Here is a 25,169-nt window from a genome sequence, read left to right on the forward strand (position 1 = left end):
ATTGAATGTAGTGTTAAAGCTACGTCTTCGTCTTGCGTTAATGCAATTAAAGAAACAGTTCACCCAAAAATGCTACCATCATTAACTCAAGTTGTTTCAAATGTGTATAAACGTCTTTGTTCTGATGAGCACAGAGAAAGATATTTGGAAGAATTCTTGTTACCGAACAGTTCTTGGCCGCCATTGAGTACCATAGTAGGAAAAATTGCTTTATGAATTTCTTTGTTCTTTTGAAAACAAAAGAAGATATTTGGAAGAATGCTGGAAAGCACACCGTTCTGAAGCACTTTTGACCACCATTGTAATTTTTCAGTCAATGGTTGCCAAGAACTGTTTGGTTTCAACTGTCTTTCTCTGCGTTCTTTAGAACAAAGACATTTATTCAGATTTGGAACAATTTGAGGATGAACAGTCCCTTTAATGGCTTTGATTATTAGAAGCATTAATAGCTTGAGCAACTTTTGCTAAATTGCTTGCTTTGTGTTTGCCTTATTATTGAGCTCATTTGCAAACTAAATTCTTCAAAACCACAAGTGTGTGTTAATATATAGCAGCGCAAAGCCAAATCCAATAGACACAAACAATCAGTAAAATTTAACAGGATGGCTTTGTAATGAAACCCCTCCCTTCTAGCCACTTGTAGAGCCAACGGCTGCCTGATTTATCTTGCCAGTATTTCAGTTTTACATCTTCTCCCATACCGGCTCAGTTGCATTTGGCCCCCGGGTCCCACAAGGGGCCAGTGTTCAGTACATCATCCTCACATTGTGATTGATCCCATAGTTTGTGCCTAATGCTCAATGTTTTCATATCTTACTAGAGTGAATAATTGTGTTGTGTTGTGATGTTTGAATAACTTAGTTACCGGCATGCCACGCTCTAGGCAACCGCACAGACAGGAGATAGCGTGGAGTTTATAAAGCCCATTTATAAGAGTCCATCAATTACCTGATGCTTGGACATTGAGGCATAGTTCAAAAATTTGTGGACTCGCTTTCAAAGCAACAAGATGCTTCTTACTTGTAGCATATCAAAACGTTCTTAAGAGGTATAACAATTGCTGCAGTGCAGAGTAGAATAAACCTGTGCACCTAACAGGTTACTATTGCAAATCATGATTTTATAAAGATGTGAGACTCAAAAAGCATTTGAAGTCCAAAAAGGAAGCTGCTCATGCAACCCACGTAATTGCTGCTTGCGGCTCCACTTCTTTTGTATTAGTTGTGCAGAGTAAGTGGCTGACATTTGAGCTGCTACCTTGGAGGGATTTTTACGTAAAGCTCATCAGTCTAGATGGTGATAGACCTGCTTAACAGTTGGTGGATTTTACAAAGCCCTAGTCAAACATTAGTGTAATTACTATGTAAGGTCTATAATCCATCTCTGCGCTGGAAACTCCTGGTCATCATTTCCAGAACAATACAGTTGTGCTCTTGTAGCTTATTCGAAATCTTGTTGAAAAGCTGTAGCTGATTTTTGTTTTACTAGCTTAATTTGTTTGTTTGTGAGATGTTCGCATGGATCTTGTCCATGCATGACTACACTTACGAATGCCAGCATGTTGCTTTTTATAGTCGGTGTAGGATAATGAGTTCTCCAGATCATTATGGCAGATTGTCCAATGACATGTGATGTGTTATAGATGGGGTTAAAGGGACAGTTCACCCAAAAAGGAAAATTCTGGCACCGTTTACTCAGCCTCAAGTTGTTCCAAATCTGTATAAATTTCTTTGTTCTGATGAACACAGAGAAAGATGTTTGGAAGAATGTTTTCAGTTCTGTGACATCATTCACTACCACAAGAATTATTTCAGGAAAGCAAACAGTTCTGGGAAAATTATTTTTTTCCTACTCTGGTATTCAATGATGTCCCTGAGCTGAAACTTGCGAACATTCTTCCAAATTCAGTCGAACAAAAAATTGTAAACAGGTTTGCAACTACTTGAGGTTAAGTAAATGATGACAGAATTTTCATTTTGGCCCTTTAAATATGCAGAAAAACTTTATTGTTATACACACAATCCTCACAATATAACAAGATCTTTGGCTTTTGCGTTTGAGGAGATGTTGGTACCGATAGTCCCTTGTTGTGACCTATCATTGTTTCAGTATTTTAAAGCCATTCTATCATCGTAGCTTTGCAGATCTGTTTTTATCCATACCGAGCACAAATGTGTGAAAATGAGTTTTTAAAATACGTTTATTTAGTTTGCTCCCATGCATCATTCACAAACTCACTGACAGAATGAGAACATGCTCAAAGATGATAAAATAATCATCAACCCAGCTTTTCTATTTTAAATGTAAACTTAGGTCATAATAACTATTCAAAGAATGATTAACCCCACTTTGAGGAACTTCAGCTATATGCTGTAATGTAACCTTAGTGCTTTGATGTCCTGTGAGGCGGCAGATGTTAGATTTGCTCTTGATTCGTCTCCTGTATACCCGCAGTAGCGCACAGATGAAAAGTTCTAAGAGCAGACAATATTTTGCCCTTCGATTCACTGGTGTTGCTCTCTGTCCCGTGTCATTTCCCCTCACTGTCACATCTCGCTGCTGCTTTCACTTCCTCCACAGAGTTCTTTATCTTTATGATTTCACTCCTTACGATTTTCTTTTCCACATCTCTTTCTGCCTCAAATCCTTTCACTTCTCTGGCCATCTCTTTTGCTCTTCTCTCTCTCTCTCTCACTCTCTCTCTTTCTTTCCTTTCCTGTGTTGTGGAAGTTGAGCCCTATGTCAGGACCCCTCGCCGAAGAGCCCTGTACCTCTGCCCCTGCTGTGCCCCTGAAGGTAACGTAAACCCCGTCACGATTTTTGCCGGCCAGCTGTGTTTCCATAACAACATGGCCAGCAGCATCCTTTGACAACTCACTGGACCTGTGGAGTATTGCTTTTGCCCTTCAACTACAAAGTCTCCTCCTCTCACTGCCCCTGTGTGTTCAGGCTTAGAGGATTTCCCCCAGCAGATAACACTACTGATGATATACACTGTATGAATACTGATTTCTCCGCAGTAGCTGCGAAGATTTAGTATAATCATATTTTTTTGTTCCCTCTGATAAACGTTCAAACTAAAGTGTAATGAGAATAAACATGCATTTTCAATAAGTACATCAGAACAGTCCTGATGTTTGTCTCTATTCGTTTGAATCTTAAAAGGCATTAAAAATGCATTAAAGCGTTGAAAGCCTCATGAAAACAAAATCAAAAAAGCTAAGTCTTTGATTTAAAACCCCAACAGGAAATATGTCAACTAAAGTACTTGTTAAACAATGTCATGGGGTCTTTCATGTACTTTAGGTACATTTCGTTATACAGCTATAAATTGGGGGAAACTACTCTGCTGTCTAAAAGTATGAAATTAAATAACAGCATGAACATCATTTCCAGTTTTTGAATGAAACGTCTCAGTCGGATAGCTCTTGTACAGTATCATAACCCTCAGACTATCTTGACTTTGCATTTTGTGTTCGAAAGACAGATAAATGTAAAGGAAAGTGAGGATCCAGAATGACTAGCTCATGTATTTTGTCTTTGTTGTCCCATCAGACTTTAATTTAAAGTCAACATGAAAAAGGCTTTACCATTTTTACTTTATCACTCGTTTGTGGTTTTGTTGTTTTAATGCATGTTTAAAAAAATAAGTACAGTGTCTGTAATTCTTTATATGCGTTGCGTTTCTTATTTGCCTTTCATGACCTTGGATGTGTGGGATTAGAAAATAATGTTCAATATTAATAATATTTAATATTTTAAATTAATAATACATATATTTAATATTAATAATGTTTAAACATTTGTTTTTATTATTTGTAGCTATTAGTTAACAGTAATTTAATGCTTGAAAGAAATACATTTAATAAAATAAATTAAATTAACTCATTCGCTGCCAGCCTTTTTAAAAAAAGTTGCCAGCCTACGCCAGCGGTTTTTAACATTTTCACCCAACTTCAATGGCTCACAGTAAATTTTCTGTAAAGAATGTATGGACAAACAATATTTCAAACGAAAGAACAGCTTTAAAACAAAAGAAACCATATTCTTCTATCTTCATTTGTTCGTTTTTTATCACTCCGTAGATGTGGGTAGGTTTCTTCAAAAATGCCTCATTTTGATTAAACAGCTGAGATAAAGTTTTTTTCGTCACAGATTCCGCCCAGATTACACTCGGAACAATCATTAAAAACTGCTAAAACATATACGTTCAAGGTTCTGGGATTCTGTACTTTTTCCCAAAGGTGTGTAATAGCGCCACCTGCTGTACAACAGCACAAACACTGATTGCCGTAATAACTCGTCTTTGGCGTGGAAGCGTTTTTTTTTCAATTGACGAGATATCTCGTCAATGGCGGTGAAAGAGTTAAAAGCAATAATAGCAAATAAAATTGAGTATATATATATACTAGTATTGCCCCCAGTAGCTACCGTCTTATCTTTAATTCTAGTTGAATATTTCACTCAGAAATATAATTCGGAAGTAAAATGGGAGACAAACGATCGTTTCACGTTGACTTTAAATGCAATAGTTGAAAATGAAAACATACGCTAACGTATGTGACCAGCCATGTATTGTTTCTGTCATTTTGTACTTTGGTGTGGGTAACTGCCTGTGAATAACAGCGCCCCTGGTGGCGTAGCGTTAACGTGGCTGTTCCACGACTGTTCTAACTGTGGTTCTTCTTTCTCTGTGTTCCTTGGGAAAAGCATGGGGCTGAGTTTGGGGGAGGACACGCACAGTGCGTTCCGCCGGATAAGTTTAGCCTCCCAAAACCTGTCGTCTGTTTATCTCTGTCTCTCTCACTGTTCTTGTGTCTGAGGACTTCTGCTTTGCCTCTGTGTGTTTAAAACAGTCAAGGCCAGCAACCACGAGCACGGCCATTCGATATGTGTGTGTACTGTCTTATTCCCTTTTGTGTTGCAAGAGCCACCTCGCCGTCAGCTAAGTATGTCATGCTGCATCTGGGTTTGCCGTAGGATGGCTCATTGGCACCGCTTGGCTTCACCTGTGTGTGTGTTTATCTATGTCTCTGTAAGGATGGTAGGTTTTCATAGATATGCGGGATTGTTCTTGCACGTACAGCAGATAACACGTACAGCCAGGAATTGTATTGACCTGCATTGACTATGGACTTCATCCGTGCATGATGCAAGGTCGCTCTTACCTCATGAACTTCAATAGAGAGGATGTAATTCAGTATTCAGAGATTGAAAATTCTGGGTTATGCTCTGTTGACCACATTCTTTGGATCTTGAAAATCATAGGAAATCATTTTCACTCCTTTCCTCTCAAGTCTTATAAATTAAAGAATTACGTTGATAACTAACATATATTATAATGCATCTTTTTTAAATCTGGTGTAGTAAATAATTTTCTATGGTTTTTGACAATAGTGCACAAGTGTTGTTAATAGATCTTAAATTGGATCAAACCTGAAAGAGTAATTTAAGGTAAACTACTGTTATGAGTTATTGAGTTAAAATGAGAAACGTACAACAGTTATAAAAAATCGCAATGACCAAAGTCGAAACGTTTTTTTTAAACGCATGCACTTTTGTGACGTTGCCTTAGAATTTTGAAAATCTTTCATAATTGCTACATATAGTTGTGCAAAGTCAGGCTTTGAATTTTAAAGCAATATCCACTGCCTTAAAAAAGACCAAATGCCTCAGAAGTCCAGACTGATCAGCATTGTTCATATGCTGTCCGATCAGAAGCCGTGCCTCCACGCCATCCTCTGTGAAGCCGGCAACTCGACCTCAGGTCGAAGGCTTTGCCCTGGCCTTCCACCTTCCCCAATAAAGACATCCTGGCTTGGCTGTCATCACATTTGCTGTGTGGGTGTCTGTGTCGGGTCTGTGTGTCAGTGTGCGTTTGACCGTCAGGTTCCTCATTTCTTTTTCAATGTGCTTCTTTCAGGAATGGGAAAAAAGGACGATCCAAAACTGATGCAGGAATGGTTTAAGCTGGTCCAGGAGAAGAACGCCTTAGTGCGATACGAATCGGAACTGATGATATTGTGAGTTTAACTCATCATCAGTTAATTTTGATGCATTCTGCTGCGGTGTACAAAAGGGAAAAACAAGGAGTATTTGTTTTCTAAATGCAAACACATGATGGGATGCTACAGGCACAATCCCTGTAAATGAGCACATTATTCTGAAAGATTATGGCAGATACATTTATTCGATTCTCTTCTCTTCCATTTACATCTCTTTAAATACAAGATGCAATTACACTGTGACTGTGCCTTAGACACAATCAATCCCATGTACGTTTGTAAAGGTCGGAACTGAATGGACCTTACATTTCAAATTATAAAGGTTTGAACGATACCTGAAATACCAAGAGGCTGTTTCATTAAGGAAACTCAATAGTAGTTCATCAATTAAGCCTAATAGAATTGTATCTGTTGTTTATATTTGTCAACAGGTATTTTTCTTCCAATGCTAGGACTGGTAAACAAGATTCATTACGGTCCGAGAGAGTTATGCCTACATTACCACATTGAATAAATTATTCTCCAAACATATCGGTGCAACTCGCTCACCATTATTTACATTTACTTTCATATTTTCATTTAGCTGATACTTTTATCCAAAGTGACCTTGAAATTACTAGCAAAAGCAATTTTCAAAATTAGCGAACAATATGTGTATACATCGACAAGCTTTTAAAGCGATAGTTCAGCCAAAAATTAAAATTCTGTCATCATTTACTTACCCTCAAGTTATTCCAAAGTGGTGTAAACTATGTTGTTCTGCTGAACACAAAGAAAGATGTCTGTAACCAAACCATTCTGGGGGAACTATTGACTTCCATAGTTGGGAAAAAACCGTCAATGGTGACTCAGAACTGTTATAGTTTTCCACATTCTTTAATTCTTCCAAGAACTTACGCAGTTTTGGAACAATTTGAGAGTAAATAAATGATGACAGAATTTTCACTTTTGGCTGAATTATTTGATTTATTTTAAGCAAGAGGGGTACACAAGCTAGAGCAGAAACGAGATAAAAAAAGAGAATTATGGCACTTTTCCACTGCATAGTACTGCACGGTATGGTGTGGTACAGCTCACTTTTGGGAGATTTTCCACTTGGTAAAGTACCTAGTACCTGATACTTTTTTCAGTACCACCTCGGTTGAGGTTCCAAGCATACTGTACAGATCACTGGTTGGCCAGAGAGAATCATTACCAGCGTCATTGGATTTGCAACACATGAATACGCATTTTGATACATTATATTGGCATTTAGTTTTATGCTTTATGACAGTAAAATAGAGATTGAGACCCTTAACGCAATGTTAAATGCTACTTTAGAATACCCTTGTGCGCTGTCGAGTAAACCAAATGTTCGTTATCTGCTCTTTTATTTAAGATTTCCCAAACTCTCTGGTATTTTAGCGGTATCTTGTTTTGCCGCCATCCGCCATCGATGTGCTCCATTACTCAAGTGTTGTGCGTGTGTTTGTTGCATTCACTACAACAGTAGAGCAATGCAACAATGACGATACGTTTATAATCCCCACCCACTTTGAAGTGCTAATAAACTGCTGTGGAAAAGCGAAGTGAGCCGAAGTAAAATGAACTGAGCCGAGTCGTATTAAACCTGACTGTACCATGCAGTGGAAAAGCACCATTAGATTAGAGATTGTGCGGAAGCCTCAAGCAAAAACTAGGTGTTGTAATACCTTGTTTCGGATGGTACCTTGATGTCTACGTGGGGCATCAAAGATTTCTGTCTCGAAACATTCTTTGATGTTCAAAGTACCTCAAACAAACTCTACAGTATAACCGTCATTTGTTCACTCCTTCCCTTCAAGTCGACTTTCTTTATGTGCTCTATAGTGCTCGTGAGCTGGAGTTGGAGGACAGACAGAGCCGACTTCAACAGGAACTGCGAGAGCGCATGGCAGTAGAGGGTACTTTGCTTGTTTTCTTCAAACAGACCCTGGTCACGTGTGTGTATATATAGTTTAATAGTTGACCAGAGTCAAGTTTTCCAAAAAGTCGTGTACCTTGGGGTAGTGATCTCTGTGTCATTCTTGATGTACTTGTTTCTGAAACTCACTGTCTCTTTCGTTCTCTGCAGACCATCTGAAGGCCGAGGAGGAGCTGGCAGAAGAAAAGCGGATTTTGAATGAAATGCTGGAAGTAGTAGAGCAAAGAGATTCTCTGGTGGCCCTACTGGAGGAGCAGAGACTCCAAGAGAAGGAAGAGGATAAAGATCTGGAGTCAGTGATGCTCTCCAAGGGATTCAACCTCAACTGGGCTTAACATAACAGAGCAATTTCTTTTATTGCCAACCGTTCCCAATTTCAGTAATGTTGGCAGAACGAATCCGTTTCGCCTCTCCCCTCGTTTTATTGGGCCATATCAGCTACGTTTACAAATCCACTCATGAGCACATTCAACGATGTTTACGATGTTCTCCTGGCACGACTCGGGGCTGACCAGCGTTTCGTCTCTTGGCAGACCATAGCATTCATCAAAACGATCTCTTCCTTTGGAATGGGAGAATACATCAGTTGGAGTTTATTTGTTTTGATCCAATGCTTTTGGTCGAAAGGGACAAATCAATCCTGCTGATGTTGAGGATGTCTGAGACTAATGACGTAAAATGAAAACAAAAGCCAGTCTTGCATTTCGGCGAATGTCTGGTCATTCAACTGTTACACTTTGAGTGAAGAGAGAGCTTTTCTACCTACTTACTGAGAGACGGCTAATGGAGAAGCTGTTCTCCCCTCCAATCACACTCCCTTTCAACACAACACGTTATGACCATCAGCGACTTTCACGCAACTGACAGATGAAGTGTTTATAAGTTTCGGATCACAGAATAAGCAGCTGATGGACTTTTTCAGACTTCAGCAGAATCTTGTGTTTGTAGCATTGACAAGGGTAGAATGTTATTTCCCAGCTGATATTAGAGATACCGATGTAAGCTGGGAGCAAAACATGTTACACACATTGTTATGAGTGCTTGCAAGAGCTCAGGCTCAATCTTTATAGACTCTTTCATTATATCCTAAAAACAGTTTACAATCATTTAATTCATGAATATCTGATACTATAAGTATATTATAAGTAACATAACACAGTATATATTTACATCACTGTAAATTGTTAATGGGAAAATATATTCACACTACACATTGATTACAATCAAATGCATTATGCATTGTGTTGGTCAGGGTATCAAGAACATTTAAGGCACCCACAGCTTATGTGGATAGTTCATGTACATGGTGCCCATTTTCACGTTTGAATGGTTTGGTTTTGCATCCTTCCATTTCCTCCAGCTTTCGAGCAACATGCCTTTTTCACGCAAATGCTCTTCACATCCGCAGAGTTTACTTATGTTTGCAGAGTTTGTTGTTAATTTATAATCGTGTTTGTTTGTACGATGATTTTACATCACACACATGCAACTGACATTTTATCAGCGGGGGTGATAACTCTTGTAATGTAGTTTTGAGTTGGTGTCATGGAACTGGAAACATCGATGATGCATATGAACGTATGTTTGCCTTTTTGTACATTTCATTTTAGTGACTATTAGATGTGTATATAGATGGGCACGGTTATGTTCTTTTATTGGTTTATTTCTCCTTGTAAGTAGAGATAACTGTGAATGAAAACATACACATGGTCAACGCTAGTTGTTTAGACTGTAAAATGTTTGACAGATTTTATGGTATTTATTAACATGTGTGAAAATGTATTATATGTAAAGTAAATGAATCCTAATTTTTAAGAAATATGTTGTCAGCTCTTGAAAATGCTTCTTGTTGCTAATTTGCATATAGGGTGTTGGATGTGCGGAGGCAATAAAACAATGCAGTTGTTACAAAACAAGGGGCATTCATTTTTATTATGTGCCTTTATTAACGGTTTCTAAAATATCTAACATGACTGAAATGAATAATGTTAACTGAGCCTTCATTTTTATACGTGCCAAATTTTAAGGTCCTAGTATCATTTTACACGATTTATTTTGGTAAATTTTGATGTAGTTATTGAAATACTGTACTATAGTACGGTCTCTTCACATAGACAAGTGTGTAAATTATTATTTTGTTTTAACAAATTGTGCAGCGCAATAATCCCGTTTCCCAACGTCACTGTTTAACCCGAGTCTGCGCACTCACTAGTGTGCTCCACTTAACGCAGCGCTGCGCAGACTGATCACCGTACAAAATCAAAGTATCGCGAGAATATATACACATTGAGGGTCTCGCGGTATTATGACGTCAAACGCCGGGCGGTTTGCGCCTCATGAAGTCAACAAAACGCCCACCATCAGCCCGAGGAAATAACTTCCACCGAGAATGAGTGCCGCTACCTTCCGTGACTGCAAGGTATGTTACTAATATTGATGTATTCGCTTTCAGCCATATAATTACAACACTTTAAGTTATAAGCAACCTTTTACACGTTTCTTGGAACGTTTAGAAACCGTAAATGATCTCCGAAGTTTCACCTCTAAAGTTAGTTCGGCTGAACCTTGATCACCATGAGTTTCTAGTCATTAAAGCGAACTTACATGAAACTAAACAATGATATAAAACTTCGTTTTGAACAATATGTAGCGGCACAAGCACATTATGTAACATCCCGTTCTGTATTAATAAATAAATATATAAACAAAATGGGGATAACAAAACTGTCATACAAATACGGTGAAAACGACGCAATTTAGTGATTCGTCAGCATTTCAGTTGATCAAAGTTTAATATCACCTGGTTAACAAAAAGTTGCATTCTTTAGCATTTTATTAAAATGCCATGGTTAACTGTGTAATACAGTGTTATTTTGTATGATTTGTAGAAATGTATAATCCAGTATGCACGTCGGGATTACAAAACACTGCAAGAGCGAGCTTTCTTGTGCTCACGATCTTTGTCCTGCATATTTTTTCAGGCGTGGATATCAGAGGGTCTGTCGCTGTCCACCAGCAGTAATGAAGCCTGTAAACTATATGATGCTATACTTTCACAGGTAACTGACACTAATAGTTGAGTAAGTCAAAGGTGAAGTATTGTGAATAACTAACTGTTTTATCTCCCTGGTGATCAGTATGTGACCTGGCGCAATGATGAAACAGTCGGAGGAATTGAAGGTTGTATTGCAGCTGTCAAAGCTGCAGATCCTGACTTTGGTATGTTATCAAACTGTTCAAAGTTGAGTCACTATTAAAACATTGCATCATTATGTGGGTGTAAAAAATGTTGCATATACATTTTTAAAAGTTGCATTGGCTCAACAATATGGAACATTATTACTTTGACATAGGCTGGCGCATAAATCTGATACTTTTGTACAATAAATGAACGATGCAAAAATTAAATGCACAAAACTCATAGTGGTTGGCCCTAAACAAGGTTTAAATCTGATGCAGGAAATCTGATATATTTACATTTGCATAGTTTTGTTGAAGATGATGAAGATATGTCGTAGTCCATGCAGATATAGAAAGTGATATTATTCATCTTTTAAGTTTGTTTTTAATAATATGGACAACAAAACCAGTCTTATGGGTCAATTTTTCGAAATTTTGATTTTGCATCATCTGAAAGCTGAATATTTAAGCTTTCTGTTGATGTAGGAGTTGTTAAGGATAGGACAATATATGGTGGAGATACAGATGTTTATCACTCTGGAATCTAAGGGTGCCAAAAAATCGTAACATTGAGAAAATCGCCTTTAAAGTTGATCATCAGAGGCGCTGTAGTAAGGCCGTCCACTCACAAAAATAACATTTTTATATATGTTGGGTAGGAAATTTACAAAATATCTTCATGGAACATGATCTTTACTTAATATTTTAATGATTTTTCGGCATAAAAGAAAAAAATACAATGTATTTTTGGCTTTTACTAAAAATGTTCCCGTGCTACTTAAGGCTGGATTTGTGATCCAGGGTCACATATACATTTTAAATATGCTATGCATAAATAAATGCATTTTATTATTAGCATGTTTTATTCTTTTGTGCTGGCCAGTACACGCCTGTGAGCTACTTTTGGGTGGTGACTCACTGTTCTGCATAACAATTACAACTTTAATAGAATTTGCAGAGAAAGCATTGCTGGTTTGTACTTTATCATCGATGAACCCGGCACAATTAGATTGTTTCCATTGCAGTTTTTGGTTCTCATTAATCTTTTTACTGTGGCACAGTGATGGGTCATGTGATCTCTACTGGACTGGAATTGGTGGGCACAGGAAGTTCCGTCCTGCGGGATGAGAGACTGGCCAACGCTGTGAAGATGACCCTCGAGCTGGCAAAATCTCAAGAGCTCACACCCAGAGAGAGGAACCACGTGAAGGCCGTGGAGCTCTTCTCTAGAGGGTGAGTTTGCACGGGACAGACGTGATTCCCCAAACGGACACAAGAGCAACCAATGTTTCACACCAGTGTATGGTTCTGTGAACAAATTGAGCATTTTTTTTAAGAATAACATGGGCTGAATTGGTTCTTTTAGGATTTATTTTACTTTAACCTTGAGGAATAATCTTTCTGACTATCATATGACCATTCGGATTCTTTTAAAGTTCCTGAACAATGCAGCCTTCATACCAAAGATCTCACAAGCAAGGTCATGGGTTCGCTGTACTGTAATTGCTTATGCTAAAATGGAAGTTATACTATACATTGTGTTTCAGAGCCTTGCATAAGGCCTGTGAGGTTTGGGAGGATATTCTAGTGGATCACCCCACAGACATGTTGGCACTTAAATTTGCCCATGATGGATTCTTCTACCTGGGTGAACAGATTCAGATGAGGGACTCGGTGGCCAGAGTGCTACCCCACTGGAAGCCACATATGCCGTTTTACAGGCAGGTGCAGAACACTCTGACGCCAATCTGTCTCATACAAGCGTGTTTTACCATGTGATGGTTATGAATGGAGGTTTTCTGTTTCTGCAGTTATCTTAAAGGGTTGTATTCCTTCGGGCTGCTTGAGACCAAATTTTATGACGAAGCTTTAAAAGTGGCAAAAGAGGTATTATTTGATTTTAGTCTTATGACAAAGCAGCAGTTCAGGTTTTGTATATTATGCATTTGATCATTGCTGGTGAGATAATGGTGTGATCCAGTAATATACTGTGCAGTGCTTATTTTTGCTAAATAATTAAAAGACTCTTTTTTTAGTTTAACTTATTATAGATAAATGTGTTTATATCATTAATCCTGTTTGATTTTATTCGCCATGTCTTATTATGGTGTATGCGTGTAGGCTCTGGCTTTGACCCCTCAGGATGGCTGGAGTGTTCATTCTGTGGCTCACGTCCATGAGATGAAGGCAGAGGTGGACAAGGGGCTAAAGTTCATGGCTTCTACCGAGAAAGACTGGATGGTCAGCCTCAAACACATTTCAGTATACAACACACCGTACAGTGTGGTTCTCAAGTCTCAGACGTATAAAACATTTTCTAATATGAAATTAGCGTGTAAAGTGAAAAGTTTTATTTGTAAAATAAAATTAATTTTAACATGTCTCGGTATTTAGCATGTGCTGGCATGGACTCTAGGTGTTTGTCCAAAAAAGATTATTCAGATTATCCCAACATGACTTGAGAATCTAGAGAGCATCTTGTGCGCTTCAATGGAACAGAAAAAGTACATTTATTCTTTTGTGTAATGTTCATATGAAAACTCACTGTACTTTATTTCTTTCTGAAGGTGTGTGACATGTTGGCGTGTCATAATTACTGGCACTGGGCACTTTATCACATTGAGAAGGTAAAAATTCAAATAACGCTTGGAAGGCAAACAAATTACATCCAATGACACTGCATATACAGTAGACGGTTTCAACAACATAAACATAAACATCATGTGGCCCAAACTTAACTTCTGGCAGACCTCTGCAAAGTATATAATAATAACTGTTGAGTAATTTAATTTTATACAATTAATATACAATACAATGTTAAAGGAGTCATATGACACGGTTAAAACTAATGTAAATTTTTGCTTAAGATGTAATGCAATGTCTAAACACGATTTAATGTTTGAAAACGCTGTATTTTCCACATATGGTGGATATTTGTATCTCCTCTTTGCCCCGCCTCTCTGAAACGCACAGATTTTTAATAAAACTCATCACTCTGAAATGCGAGGTGTGCTTTGATTGGCCAGTTAACCAGTGCGTAGTGATTGGTCGAATACTGCAAGCATGTGACGGAAATGTAACGCCTCTTACCATATTTGGAACATCAGGTTCCAAAGCAATTGTACTGACAGTACTGTGTATACATTTGGGCGGTCTGAGTCAACTCATACCACGAACTGATGTAGATTTGTGGGGGTGTGGTTACACGAGGCGTTTCAGACAGGTCTGGGTGAGCATTCGTTTTAAGATAGAACGCATCTTTTGTTCCGACACTTAAATTTTTGCAATTTTACGTATCTAATACATGCATGGGCAACTTATGACACATGACCCCTTTAATATAATTTAAACAGAAAATAAATTGTTATATTATAACCAACCAAACAAAGAAAAAGTGTGTCCAATGAAACCATCTATAAAACATGACGCGTCATTTTTAGATGAAAGGAATTCTATTTATTGTTAGTCCAGTCAGTGTGTATACTTCAGGCCATAATCGACAGCCACATGGTAAAAAAATGAAATGCTCATTTACTAAATTAAATAATTTGTTCACACTGTTCTTTATATTTTGTATATTTTATATTTTCTACACAGGGGGAGTATGAAGCAGCTTTAAAGATTTTTGATGAGCAGGTTAGTGTGCTGTCGTGCTCACAACACCAACCCTACAGGATCCAATGCGTTACCAGAATATTAAATGAATGATAATAAAGATCTGATATTTGCTACCTCTGTTCCAGGTTTCTCAGCGCGGTGTGAAATCTGGAGCCATGCTGGACACCGTGGATGCTTGTTCTCTGCTCTACAGACTAGAGCTGGAGGGTGGGATATCATTCAGTCTCAAAAAAGATTCCTCTTGAGTCATCTATTAAAACAAGCAGTGCATTCTAAACACATTTGCATTGGACAGTTTAATCAATGCATACGGTGAAAAGTGCGCTATTTGCTCCATATTGAAATATAAAGTAAATCTGCTCTTATCAATATAATTGCATATCACAATGCCTCCAAAACTTTGAAAAGAAGTGTCTTCTGTTTACAGAGGACAAATCTGGTTTAAGATTACAAAAGACAAGATGACCTGTACATCATTTGGTAACCAGAAACAAGAGTCTCGAATTCGATTTTGGCAGGTATAGGATGTCAATGGAGAGACCACACAAAAAGTGCCTTACACAGAGAAGAGAATGAGTGAAAAATCTCAACCTATCCGGGGTTGTTATTAAAGCGAACCCATCCAGTTTAATGTAAAAATAACATGATTCTATTCACTGCCTCAGCAGCTCAGACAAGGTGTGGAGATAGATCCGACACATTTGCCAAACTGCACAATGATGTTATCTTCTAAGTCCATTACCCAAATAACCCATTTCCCTGTGTTTCCACCCCAGGTGTGAGCACGAAAGACCGCTACCGAGAGTTGCTCCAGGTCACCGAGCCTCATACAGAAGACCACACGTTGCTTTTCAATGATCTGCACTTCCTCATGGTTTCCCTGGGCAGCAAGGACACGAGCATCACTCAACGCCTGCTGGAGAGTCTGCAGGAACTAGCTAAGTAAGTCGTACGCATTATGTAACACACCCGGGAGATTACAGCACGGGGTCTGCTCAAGGGCGGGAGTTTGTGGAGGCCGTGTCAATGCAGTGCGGAACGTGGCTCTGGATGAGATTTCTTGGAAATTTCCCTGTTCGGGGGGAAACTAGCCATCTTCAGACTTCGCCGCCGCATGCATATTTATTGAAATTGCAATTGCAGCCTTAACACTTGTGTGATAAAAGGTTGTACAGAGGGAATGAAGTGCATCTAAAGCAGTACCAAGCACAAAGATGCATTTCTTGTCCATGTGCCATTTTTTATGATATAACATGGTGGAGAAAAATCCTCAGGGCGCCGCTTTTTCACCCTTGCAGTATTTTCTCAGTGACAAGAGTATTTTACATTACCCTCTGGGTTACTCTATGCTTTTAGCAACAATTTCACACACAAACCTTGAGCTGAACTTGCTGTCAGCTAAAAACAGTTTCCTTCCGACAAACCATTAAGCTGTTGTCTGCTTTGATTTCAGATTGTCTTGCTTTTTATAGATTTTGAAGAGTTTTCAATTCAAGTTTATTTATAGACGGCTTCAGCGGCTTTAACATAAACGTTATGCGGCACAAACTTAACTTTCTCAGCAACGAATCAATAACTGTTGAGTAGTTTTAATTGAATACAATTAATATACATTAAAATGTTTACATATATTAATATAAATTAAATCTAAACTAAATTGTTATATTATGACCAGACACAGACCAGAAGTTAACTTGACACCAGCGTGTGGGTTCCATGAAACCGTCCATATAGAGCTTTTTTATAATGTTTTATTGTTTCAAAGCAGCTTTGCATGAAAAAAAGGAAAAATTATTAATTGTATGCAATACAGAGATTAATACGTTCCTGCAAAATTGTAAGATTTAAAAATGCAAGAAATTCCTAGTTTTGAAACAAAATTTGTGAAATGAGTTAAAAAGATTGTTTTGATATTTCTTTCAGAGAGCCAGCAGATAACCATCAGCTCCATATCGCCCAGCGTGTGGGTCTGCCCATGTGTCAGGCTCTACAGGAGTTTGACCAAGGGAACTACAGCCAGGTTGTCCAGTTGCTCAAACCCATCAGATACCGTTTTGTGGAGATAGGGGGCAGTGACGCACAGGTCAGTCTCCAGAGAACCTCATTACATTTACATTCAAGGGTCTGACAGATGTACAGTGCCTTTTACGGTATCTGTGTTCCTTGTATATCAACTTTTGCACTTGTAACGCAGCTCTACCAAGTGAAGCACTGCATCAGTTCCTGAGCAGGAAGAAATAACAGACTCCGCTTCATTCTTTTGCAGAGGGATATTTTTAATCAACTCCTCATTCATGCTGCCATGAAGTCAGGAGACAAACACCATCAAAGATTTGCGAGGTATGAGTTGTGTAGCCCTCTTTTTGATTCACAGTACATTGTCTTTTTTGATTTTATGCAGCAATTTAAGGGAGAATTCTTGGCTAAATAACTGCTCTAAACCAATTCGAAAATGTTATATTATAACTTTATTTGTCATTATGTTCATCAATTCCTTCTCCTGACGCTAGCAGAAATAACACGACTCATCTTTATGCAACAGCCAAAACTACTTTACGTGTTTTCTGTCATTAATCTGGAACATGTATCTCACTGAATTTTTGAAAGGCCTCGTTTCGAGAGCTATTGTATCCTGTAGGGATTTCTTGGACACTTACTGAGGAAGCAGGTGTTGTGTGTTTCCGTCCCTAGATGCATGCTGATTGAGAGAGACGCAGTGCGGCCAAACTCGCCGCTTACAGACCGTCTGATCCAGAGAGCTCACGCCTTACACGTTTAAATACAGAGCCCCTATTCCTTAGTTATTTAACAACGCCTGCTTTCTATCTTTTCAATTACAGGCCCCTTTCTTAACCAATTTAACTGCTGACTTGAGATCAGAGAGACGGTCCCTGAATACAGCCGGAGATTTTGCACAGATATAAATCTTTGCAATACGTTCCCTTCAGCAGCAAATGGCTTCTGTTAGTTGAGACACTACTTCCAAGACTTAAATGAAATGTGCAAGAGATGCTTTGTATGGATATTTTGCACTACACATTATCACAGAAAAGCACATCCAGTTTTTACATATTCTCTCGACTCGCAACAAATGAACATGATTATTCAACGCTGTGTGCATTAAAAATGAGCTAATAAATATGCCTCCAGACTTCTGAATTCGTAATGAAGAAATAACTTAGATCCCGCAGGCTTAACAACATTTTTTTGTTTGAACAACGGAGCAAAATGTAAACTGAAACAGAAGGAGAACTGGCTGAAGGCAGGTGAAATGAGTCTTTTGGAAATATGTGATAGGAAAGGTGCAGGATAAAAACATCGCTGGTGTATGTGGGTCGGTATGGGGAGCGCTTCAGGTGTTTGTAGAATGAATGGTGGAGATGAATGTCTGCTTGCTCTACCACACTGAACGGATCTCTTTCTGAATCTCGGAAATGAGAACCTGTGACACCGCAACGCCTGCAATCTGAGGATCAAACAGAAAAGGAGTCTGCATGCAGAGGGTTGTAATTTCAGTTTCATACCCACACTATGAAATATTCATGACTGGAAATGCAGCACGCACAGGATAACAATACACAGGGTTTTTTTTAAGCAGATCACAATCCTTAGATGTAAATTTGTGGGTTCAGAAGGACAAACCAATTCATCTTATTGTGTCATGAGGATTGTGTAATTTAGGTTTTATCTGTGGAGATGACCTTGTTTACCTGTAAAAACTCTCTTATTAAATTGTTTGCTAATAATTTTCCAATTTACCAAGCCTGTTTAAAACAAATCAGCAGACCATCACATGATAACGATAAATTGCAATTGCTACAGCATCTTTTCAGGCTTATCTCAGCGATAATAAAAAAACATAACTGAAATTCGTATGACAATAATGGTTATAATGGGAATTGTATTTATTTTAAGCGGCCGTGCAACGGTGTTTCATGCATTCTGACTTCTTTACAAACATTAAACGTGCTGTCTTCTCATGCTTAACATGATCGACTTGTCAAAAAACGAGTTCTGCGTATTACGTAGTATTTCAAAACGAGTTCTGCGTATTACGTAGTATTTCTGTACTCTATACACTCCCCCAGCGATCATACAAGTTTTGGAAAAAAGACGTCAGACGTCACTTTCACTTGTGTGCAGGAGAGAGTGAGAGAGCATACGTTCGCAAAGTTCAGGTGTTTGTTTGTTCACTGCATTTGGGTGACGAATGTTATATAAACAGTGGATATAACGCTGCATTTGGAGATCGTTTGAAACTGATATATGGAGCTGTCCCAGCGCTAAAAGATGACAATGGGCGCGCACGTGCTTTAGTTCAGCCTACCCCTCCCCCCCACACGCGCCGTATGATTTCGGAAATAATCGTACATCTGTATCTTTTATAAATATGATCAAACGAAATACTCTTCAAAGAAACGAAGTATGCAATACTACACTCCAGGAACTCAAGATTTATATGAAATTGGCAGAAACCACGTGTGTTACGGCAGCTTTAACTGATACAATAATGGTCTTTGTTGATTTTAACCGGTTGTGGTGAGTTCTGTTGGTGGGATATTATCGATCAGACTGGAACCAACAGAACACCTTTACATCCTTCTTGAATAAGGCCTAAAACACACTACAGAAAATAATTGTGTTATGTTTTAAATGGTAACAAGCTCTTGGTTTAAAATGGTGCGTGTGTGTGATGAAAACCATAAGAATACCAGGGGGTTCATGTTTGTTTTTCCAAAACTGAGGCACATGTTGGAATGAGTTTGTGGTACAGCATGCCACAGATGATGATGGAGTTTTTGTTTTGAACCCAGAACATTCATTTGTAATCTAACAACATTTGGAAAGACATCAATTCGACACAGAAATCAATAGCAATTGCTTTCAGTCAGGTATATGTTATAAATGGAATTGTTGGCTTCCAGGTAGTTTGGGGTCTGGACACCAAAGCCACACATGATGTGAAACAGTGATGGATGATGGAGCACTTGTGTCGTGAGCAGCAGGGGGCAGTAATGTTTTAACTTCAGTTGTGTCATAGACTGCATTGCGAGGAGCTGCTTGTTTTGTCTCAGCACTTCTGAGAAGGGAGCAGTTCACTATCATTTTTTGTCATCCTTATCCAACAACCATATCAATGCCGCCATTAGTAAGAACACGTGCAATAAATGTCATGTGTTTAATTTTATAACTTTTCTCACAGTTTGTTGCAAAGAAAATGCATTTTCAGAACAGACAGTTAAGGCATAACAAAAATACAGTATGGATGGGAAATACAGCATTGGTACATTATAGAGGTAAAAGAATACAGTAGAGATATAAAAATACATGGCGTTGTTGCACATTTTTCTTGAGATGTACAGCACATTTGCATAATTGTAAAAAAAAAATGGATTGTTTCTTGTCAACTGCTACACATTTAGAAAGAATATGTCTTATAATAGGGTCGCAAAGGCTACACGTATGTATTTTAAAATGGGATCGTTTTTTTTTTTTTCTGTTGAAAATTATTATCTTTAATTGATCTGTCCTTCGCTCATGTTAACACATAATTTGCCGTCACCAATCGGCAGTATTTGAAAACCCACTCAGACTTACAGGACCCTCTCACTTGCCTGCATAGTAAGTTTTTAAATGAGTCTATGGCTCATGTCAGTTCCCCTTCAGCTGGTTACATGTTTTCTGCCAATCTAAGGCTGTTGTATTCCCTGTTGTTTTGTAGGCAAGAAATGTAGCACTGTATAGGTCAAGGTTATTTCAGATAATGTACAGTTTTCAGTACCGTCTGAACGCCTGTTTGTTTGCAGACGCTGGTGGGCGACATGAATACATAAAACTTTTATCAACATTGCAACTTTAAATCGTGCATTTTCATTTCCCAAACTGATATCTTGTTATCAGGGGTCAACCGTGTAACTGGAAAACAACTAAAACATTAGCATTCAGAAAATTAATGATGGCTTAAACTGTTAAATCAAATAAAAATATCGCTCTTTACTAGTACGCTTAAGTGTTGACAAATAAAACTTGAAACACATACTGTCCCCTGAAAAGGTCAACGTAAAATGAAGTTATGTCATTTTTTCTCAATCAGATGCCGGTGTCATAGTCTTAACAGCTGGTATTATGAGTCACATCCCATTCATTTTACAGCAAACAATGTGTTTGAAAACTGTAAAATTAAAGTATATTTTTAATTGCATATATATTGCCAAGCTATCAAGCATCTCTCCATTTCTTTTCCGTTTTTGTTTATAATAATAGCTTTTCGACCACATTGACCTGTTTAAAGAGTGTTTATCCTGCAATCACTGAAGACATTTGCCAAGGGAACAGGGCTCATAATATTTACTCTAAACTTTGCATTTTGTACTTCATTTATTGTTGGTTCTTATGACACATTTCTTGTGGTGTTTCCTCATTTTCAGATTATTTTGTATAAGCCTTGCTAAATTAATAAACGCAATGTTAACGTAATATTTAGGTCTGCCAAGCAGTTGGTGTAAACCAGTGAATTCTGTTTTGTTGGAGTATCTTATCAGTATTTAAACAGGTGTTGTGATGTGAATTGGAGCGCACATTTAGCATTTGAGCCAAGCAGCTGCTTTGGACGTCACACAAATGGCACCCCTACATCATTTAGCGTCTCGGGACGCCAGCAAACAATTCAAAATTGTTTTGGTATGGCTTCTTTGTCAACTGTTGCAATGCAAACTTTGGATCACTGATATTTTAGGTGAATGAGATCTGTTTAATTTAACTGAGCTGTTACTGATGTGATTATAAGAGGTCATTAGATGCACAGGCCATCATCATCATCATCATTACAAGTGCAGGCACAGTGACAGGACAGAACGGAAGGATGAATAAATGCTCTGAATTCATCTTTCATGGCACTTTGTTGCAAAATGTACAGGGCTGCCAAATTTTAAGTTCAGCTTGGAGTGAGATTTTTTAGCTCGTGGAGGGCGGGGTTATGTTGTGGAGGAAATGGAGAGGGGATGGGATGGCAGAAAGTTGTTTAAAAACATAAAAACCTTGCATTAGAAGTATTTTGATTGTCAAAAGAGTTAATAATTGTAATACTTGCACTAATTTTAGGTGAATTGTATCTTTACATTTTAAGCACAGACCAGACAAGAGCTGCTTCTCAATTCGAAGGCGGCATCATTGTAATGCTTCATTACAAAATTAACATTTGTTTCTCTTAAGACGTACAGTACTCATTGTAGTTTCATTCTTACCTTGAAATGTAACTGTTAATTCAAATTTATTGTTAATAAATGTACTGTTTGCAAATACAGTTTTTATTTTTGTACTAGCACCACCACAAACACAAAACTTTCAAAGCCATACAGTTTATAATGTACACATTTATTCCTACTCTTATCCCTAATAAAACGATGAAAACATCACCGTTATTATCTCTTGTCTTGTCAAATGCAAATGACATATTTTCCCTTTTTTGGTATCAGTGGATACTATTGCTCAACATTTCTTTTTTTGATAAAACAAGTAAAATAGAGAACAGCAATAGCATTACGCAGAGTCATTCAGGAAAATTCTCCTGGTTCTTTCACTTTCGATATCTCCATTAATCACGTAACGGTAGTAAGTACATGATCCTCACAAGATGGCGGCGCCTGCAACATAGGGCGTGACATCACCTTCACATTCTCTATCTTGAATGTTTAGCCACTAACGTCTTAAGTTGCACTCGAACCTTTACTATCTTCTTCGATTTGATTGGTCACCACAATCTCCCGCCGCCTTGCATTTGATGTGTCAATGACCACCTTATTTTAACATTGAGGTCCACTGCTAGATTGCTGAGGAATCAAATGTTGCAGCACCAAAATAGGGAGCCGCAAAAATGACATATTTTTTTGTAATAAAACCCCAGAAGCGAGTTAGTATTTTTGGACTTCCGGTTCCATCGCTCCGAAATCTATCGGTTCTTTGAATGAGTTTTTTGTAAATCGACCGAAAGGAGGTCTGTGGTAAACAAAAGCTCTAAATATTTTCACGTTTTATTCTATGACATAAAACACACATTTATAAAGCCTTAAGTTTCTAAAAGCGAATTCTTCCTTTGGCGGGAACGTAAGACGTCATCGCGCATATAAAGCATATAAACAATATCTTTTCAAACGTAGATGCGGATTCATTCACGGAGTAATTACTTACCATGAACCAAATGAACCAAAGAGAGCACACGTCACTCCTCTACTCATTAAGCTACATTGGCTTCCCGTAGTCGCTCGCATCAAATTCAAGACTCTGCTCCTGGCCTACAAGACCACTACTGGTTCGGCACCACCTTATCTTAAATCGCTAATGCGGACATATGTACCCGCCAGATCCCTACACTCTGCAAACGAACGACGTCTTGTGGTGCCATCCCATAAAGGTAAAAAATCTCTCTCGCGCACCTTCTCCGGATCTGTTCCACCTATGTGGAATGATCTGCCACTTCTACAAAATCTGCAGATTCTGTAGCGATCTTTAAGAAACGCCTGAAAACACATCTCTTCCGCCAACATCTGACTCTTTTCTTCTCTACTCAAAAAAAAAAAAAAAAAAATGTATGAATGAATGGTTCCGTATACTGTGTTAGGCTATATGAGACTAGTCTTCTTTTTGATTGCACTTATGCTTTTGTTGTACTTATGCTGTCCTAATTGCTTCCATTATCTACCCCACTTGTAAGTCGCTTTGGATAAAAGCGTCTGCTAAATGACTAAATGTAAATGTTACCAGGGAACACATTTTTGATAAAGTTTGAAAGAGTTGTGGTGATGTTGATATACAGCGACCTAAGTGTATTCTGTTTATAGCATCGTGTTAGCTTTTTACTTCTGCCAATTGTATTCCTTCGGCTTCAAAAGTAACAAATGTTGTGTTCATTGGTAAAGATTATCTTGATAACGTGTAATTTAATATTTGAAAAATGCATAGTCTGTCGGTCGAGGGAACCACTGCAGCGCTAACTTTCGGGTTGGCTTACAAAAACATCATCTCTGCGGCTCCCTATACAGATAGGCTTTTAGGCATTTATTTGAGAAATGTTATTACACAACCACAGAAAAATGTGTGAGAGTTGGCAGTCCTGCCATATGGTATAACTTGGATATAAAATATTGTGTATATGCTTTAGTCTTAGTCTGTGTTTAAATGAAAAACATTCAGTTTAACCAAAAGTGGATGAATATCTGGAAAGCAAAATGCAATTTCAATCCTCAGACTGCTAAAAGATTGAACAATATGATTGTCTCGCAGCAAACCTCATACCCATATTTAAATATCTCATATCCCAGCATTGCATTGCATTTGTGTTATGTGTTTCAACCCTCACCTCTCCACACTAGGTGTGCAGCAGGAGAAACGCTGGACTGGGTGTTGAAGTATTGATTTCAGGACCAGTCCATGTGGTTCTTCCGGCCACAGCATTCAAACTGCATGAGCAGCAAGAAAGAAAGCGAGAGAAAATATTTTTAGACTCCGTCTCACGAACCACATATTCACGTTCCGTCTGCTGGACCCGTGAGAATTCTTATTGTGAGTAGGACACAAAGGAAGGCAGAACATCTGGAGAGGCAGCGGAGAATACTTCACCGTACCCGTACTAGAACACTAACTGAATCCTGCATGTGTTAAACATCATAACCACAGAGGAAAAGAGACATTATTTTAGACATTATTATACATTCACTTTTAATAATTTATTATAATATTTGAATGACTACAAAAAAGAGAAGCCACCTGAAGTAAATGATGCTAGAAATGCAATGCTCTGCTTCTTATGGCAGACATAGAATTGTATGTTTGTCTGACGTAAAATAGCACCCTTACCTTGTTTTGTATGTAATCCATTTGCTTTCGAAGGTCTAGGTCATCTCGATAATGCACAATGGCTTTTTCCACGAATTTCCCGAAAGCATCACGTGTCTGTGAAAAGGGTTCGTGGCCTGACACTTCAAACGGTCCAGCAGAAAGTATTTACATACACCTAAAATCCAGCGCTGACATCTGGGTTCTATATGCATATGTAATTGTCTTACGGGAGAGTGTTGGACGGCTCTAATTCAATATGGCGGCTCTAATAACATATGCTTTAGTGTGGTAATTAGCTCTTGGAGTTCCCTTGGGTTCTCTCCTTTTCCCCTGTCGGTTCCTCTAACTTTGGCATGTTTGAGCACCTCTGAATGTCATTAGGAGGAAGCCTCGTAGAACGGCTCTTTCGGAACGTAACATTTAGTTCCACTTTGATGTGGCGAAGCTCTTTAATCATTAAGTAGCAAAGATGCATGAAGTGACGTTATTAAACTGCCCTGTTTAACCGATTTTGCTCTGACAGTCTGCTGGTGAGGTAACTGACTCAATGGGACCTGCTCGCGGTGGACTGCAGAACTTTAAGAATTCAT

The 25,169-nt window shown here is 38.3% G+C and overlaps 2 protein-coding genes across 5 annotated transcripts in view; both read left to right on the top strand.

Moving 5' to 3' along the window:
- mical3a (microtubule associated monooxygenase, calponin and LIM domain containing 3a) overlaps nucleotides 1–9,857 on the top strand; it is a 55,314-nt gene extending 45,457 nt beyond the window's left edge. For 2 of the 4 annotated variants that reach the window (XM_056765898.1, XM_056765899.1), the window contains 4 exons: nucleotides 2,731–2,796; nucleotides 5,924–6,023; nucleotides 7,854–7,927; nucleotides 8,098–9,857. In XM_056765898.1, the coding sequence (XP_056621876.1) occupies nucleotides 2,731–2,796; nucleotides 5,924–6,023; nucleotides 7,854–7,927; nucleotides 8,098–8,282 (425 nt within the window). In that variant the 3' untranslated portion in view covers nucleotides 8,283–9,857. The remainder of the gene's footprint in view (nucleotides 1–2,730; nucleotides 2,797–5,923; nucleotides 6,024–7,853; nucleotides 7,928–8,097) is intronic. The other 2 variants (XM_056765901.1, XM_056765900.1) reach the window with 1 other exon arrangement.
- A 387-nt stretch (nucleotides 9,858–10,244) lies between these two features.
- Nucleotides 10,245–17,904, top strand: ttc38 (tetratricopeptide repeat domain 38). The gene is made up of 14 exons (XM_056766805.1): nucleotides 10,245–10,366; nucleotides 10,929–11,006; nucleotides 11,085–11,166; nucleotides 12,189–12,360; nucleotides 12,675–12,848; nucleotides 12,939–13,014; nucleotides 13,249–13,368; nucleotides 13,695–13,754; nucleotides 14,725–14,763; nucleotides 14,871–14,952; nucleotides 15,522–15,687; nucleotides 16,669–16,828; nucleotides 17,012–17,085; nucleotides 17,437–17,904. Exons 1-14 carry the CDS (start codon nucleotides 10,337–10,339, stop codon nucleotides 17,522–17,524), a joined length of 1,401 nt encoding a protein of 466 aa, XP_056622783.1. The 5' UTR covers nucleotides 10,245–10,336; the 3' UTR covers nucleotides 17,525–17,904.
- The last annotated feature ends 7,265 nt before the right edge of the window (nucleotides 17,905–25,169 follow it).

The sequence above is a fragment of the Triplophysa dalaica genome, chromosome 14 (assembly GCF_015846415.1).
Source record: "Triplophysa dalaica isolate WHDGS20190420 chromosome 14, ASM1584641v1, whole genome shotgun sequence".
Taxonomy (NCBI): domain Eukaryota; kingdom Metazoa; phylum Chordata; class Actinopteri; order Cypriniformes; family Nemacheilidae; genus Triplophysa; species Triplophysa dalaica.

What these genes read in the sequence shown, in the direction of transcription:
- ttc38 (XM_056766805.1), top strand. Translation starts at nt 10,337, where the DNA reads ATGAGTGCCGCTACCTTCCGTGACTGCAAG. An exon ending in AGCTGCAGATCCTGACTTTG is followed by an intron (nt 11,167 to 12,188) that starts GTATGTTATCAA and finishes ACTGTGGCACAG; the next exon opens with TGATGGGTCATGTGATCTCT. An exon ending in CCACATATGCCGTTTTACAG is followed by an intron (nt 12,849 to 12,938) that starts GCAGGTGCAGAA and finishes CTGTTTCTGCAG; the next exon opens with TTATCTTAAAGGGTTGTATT.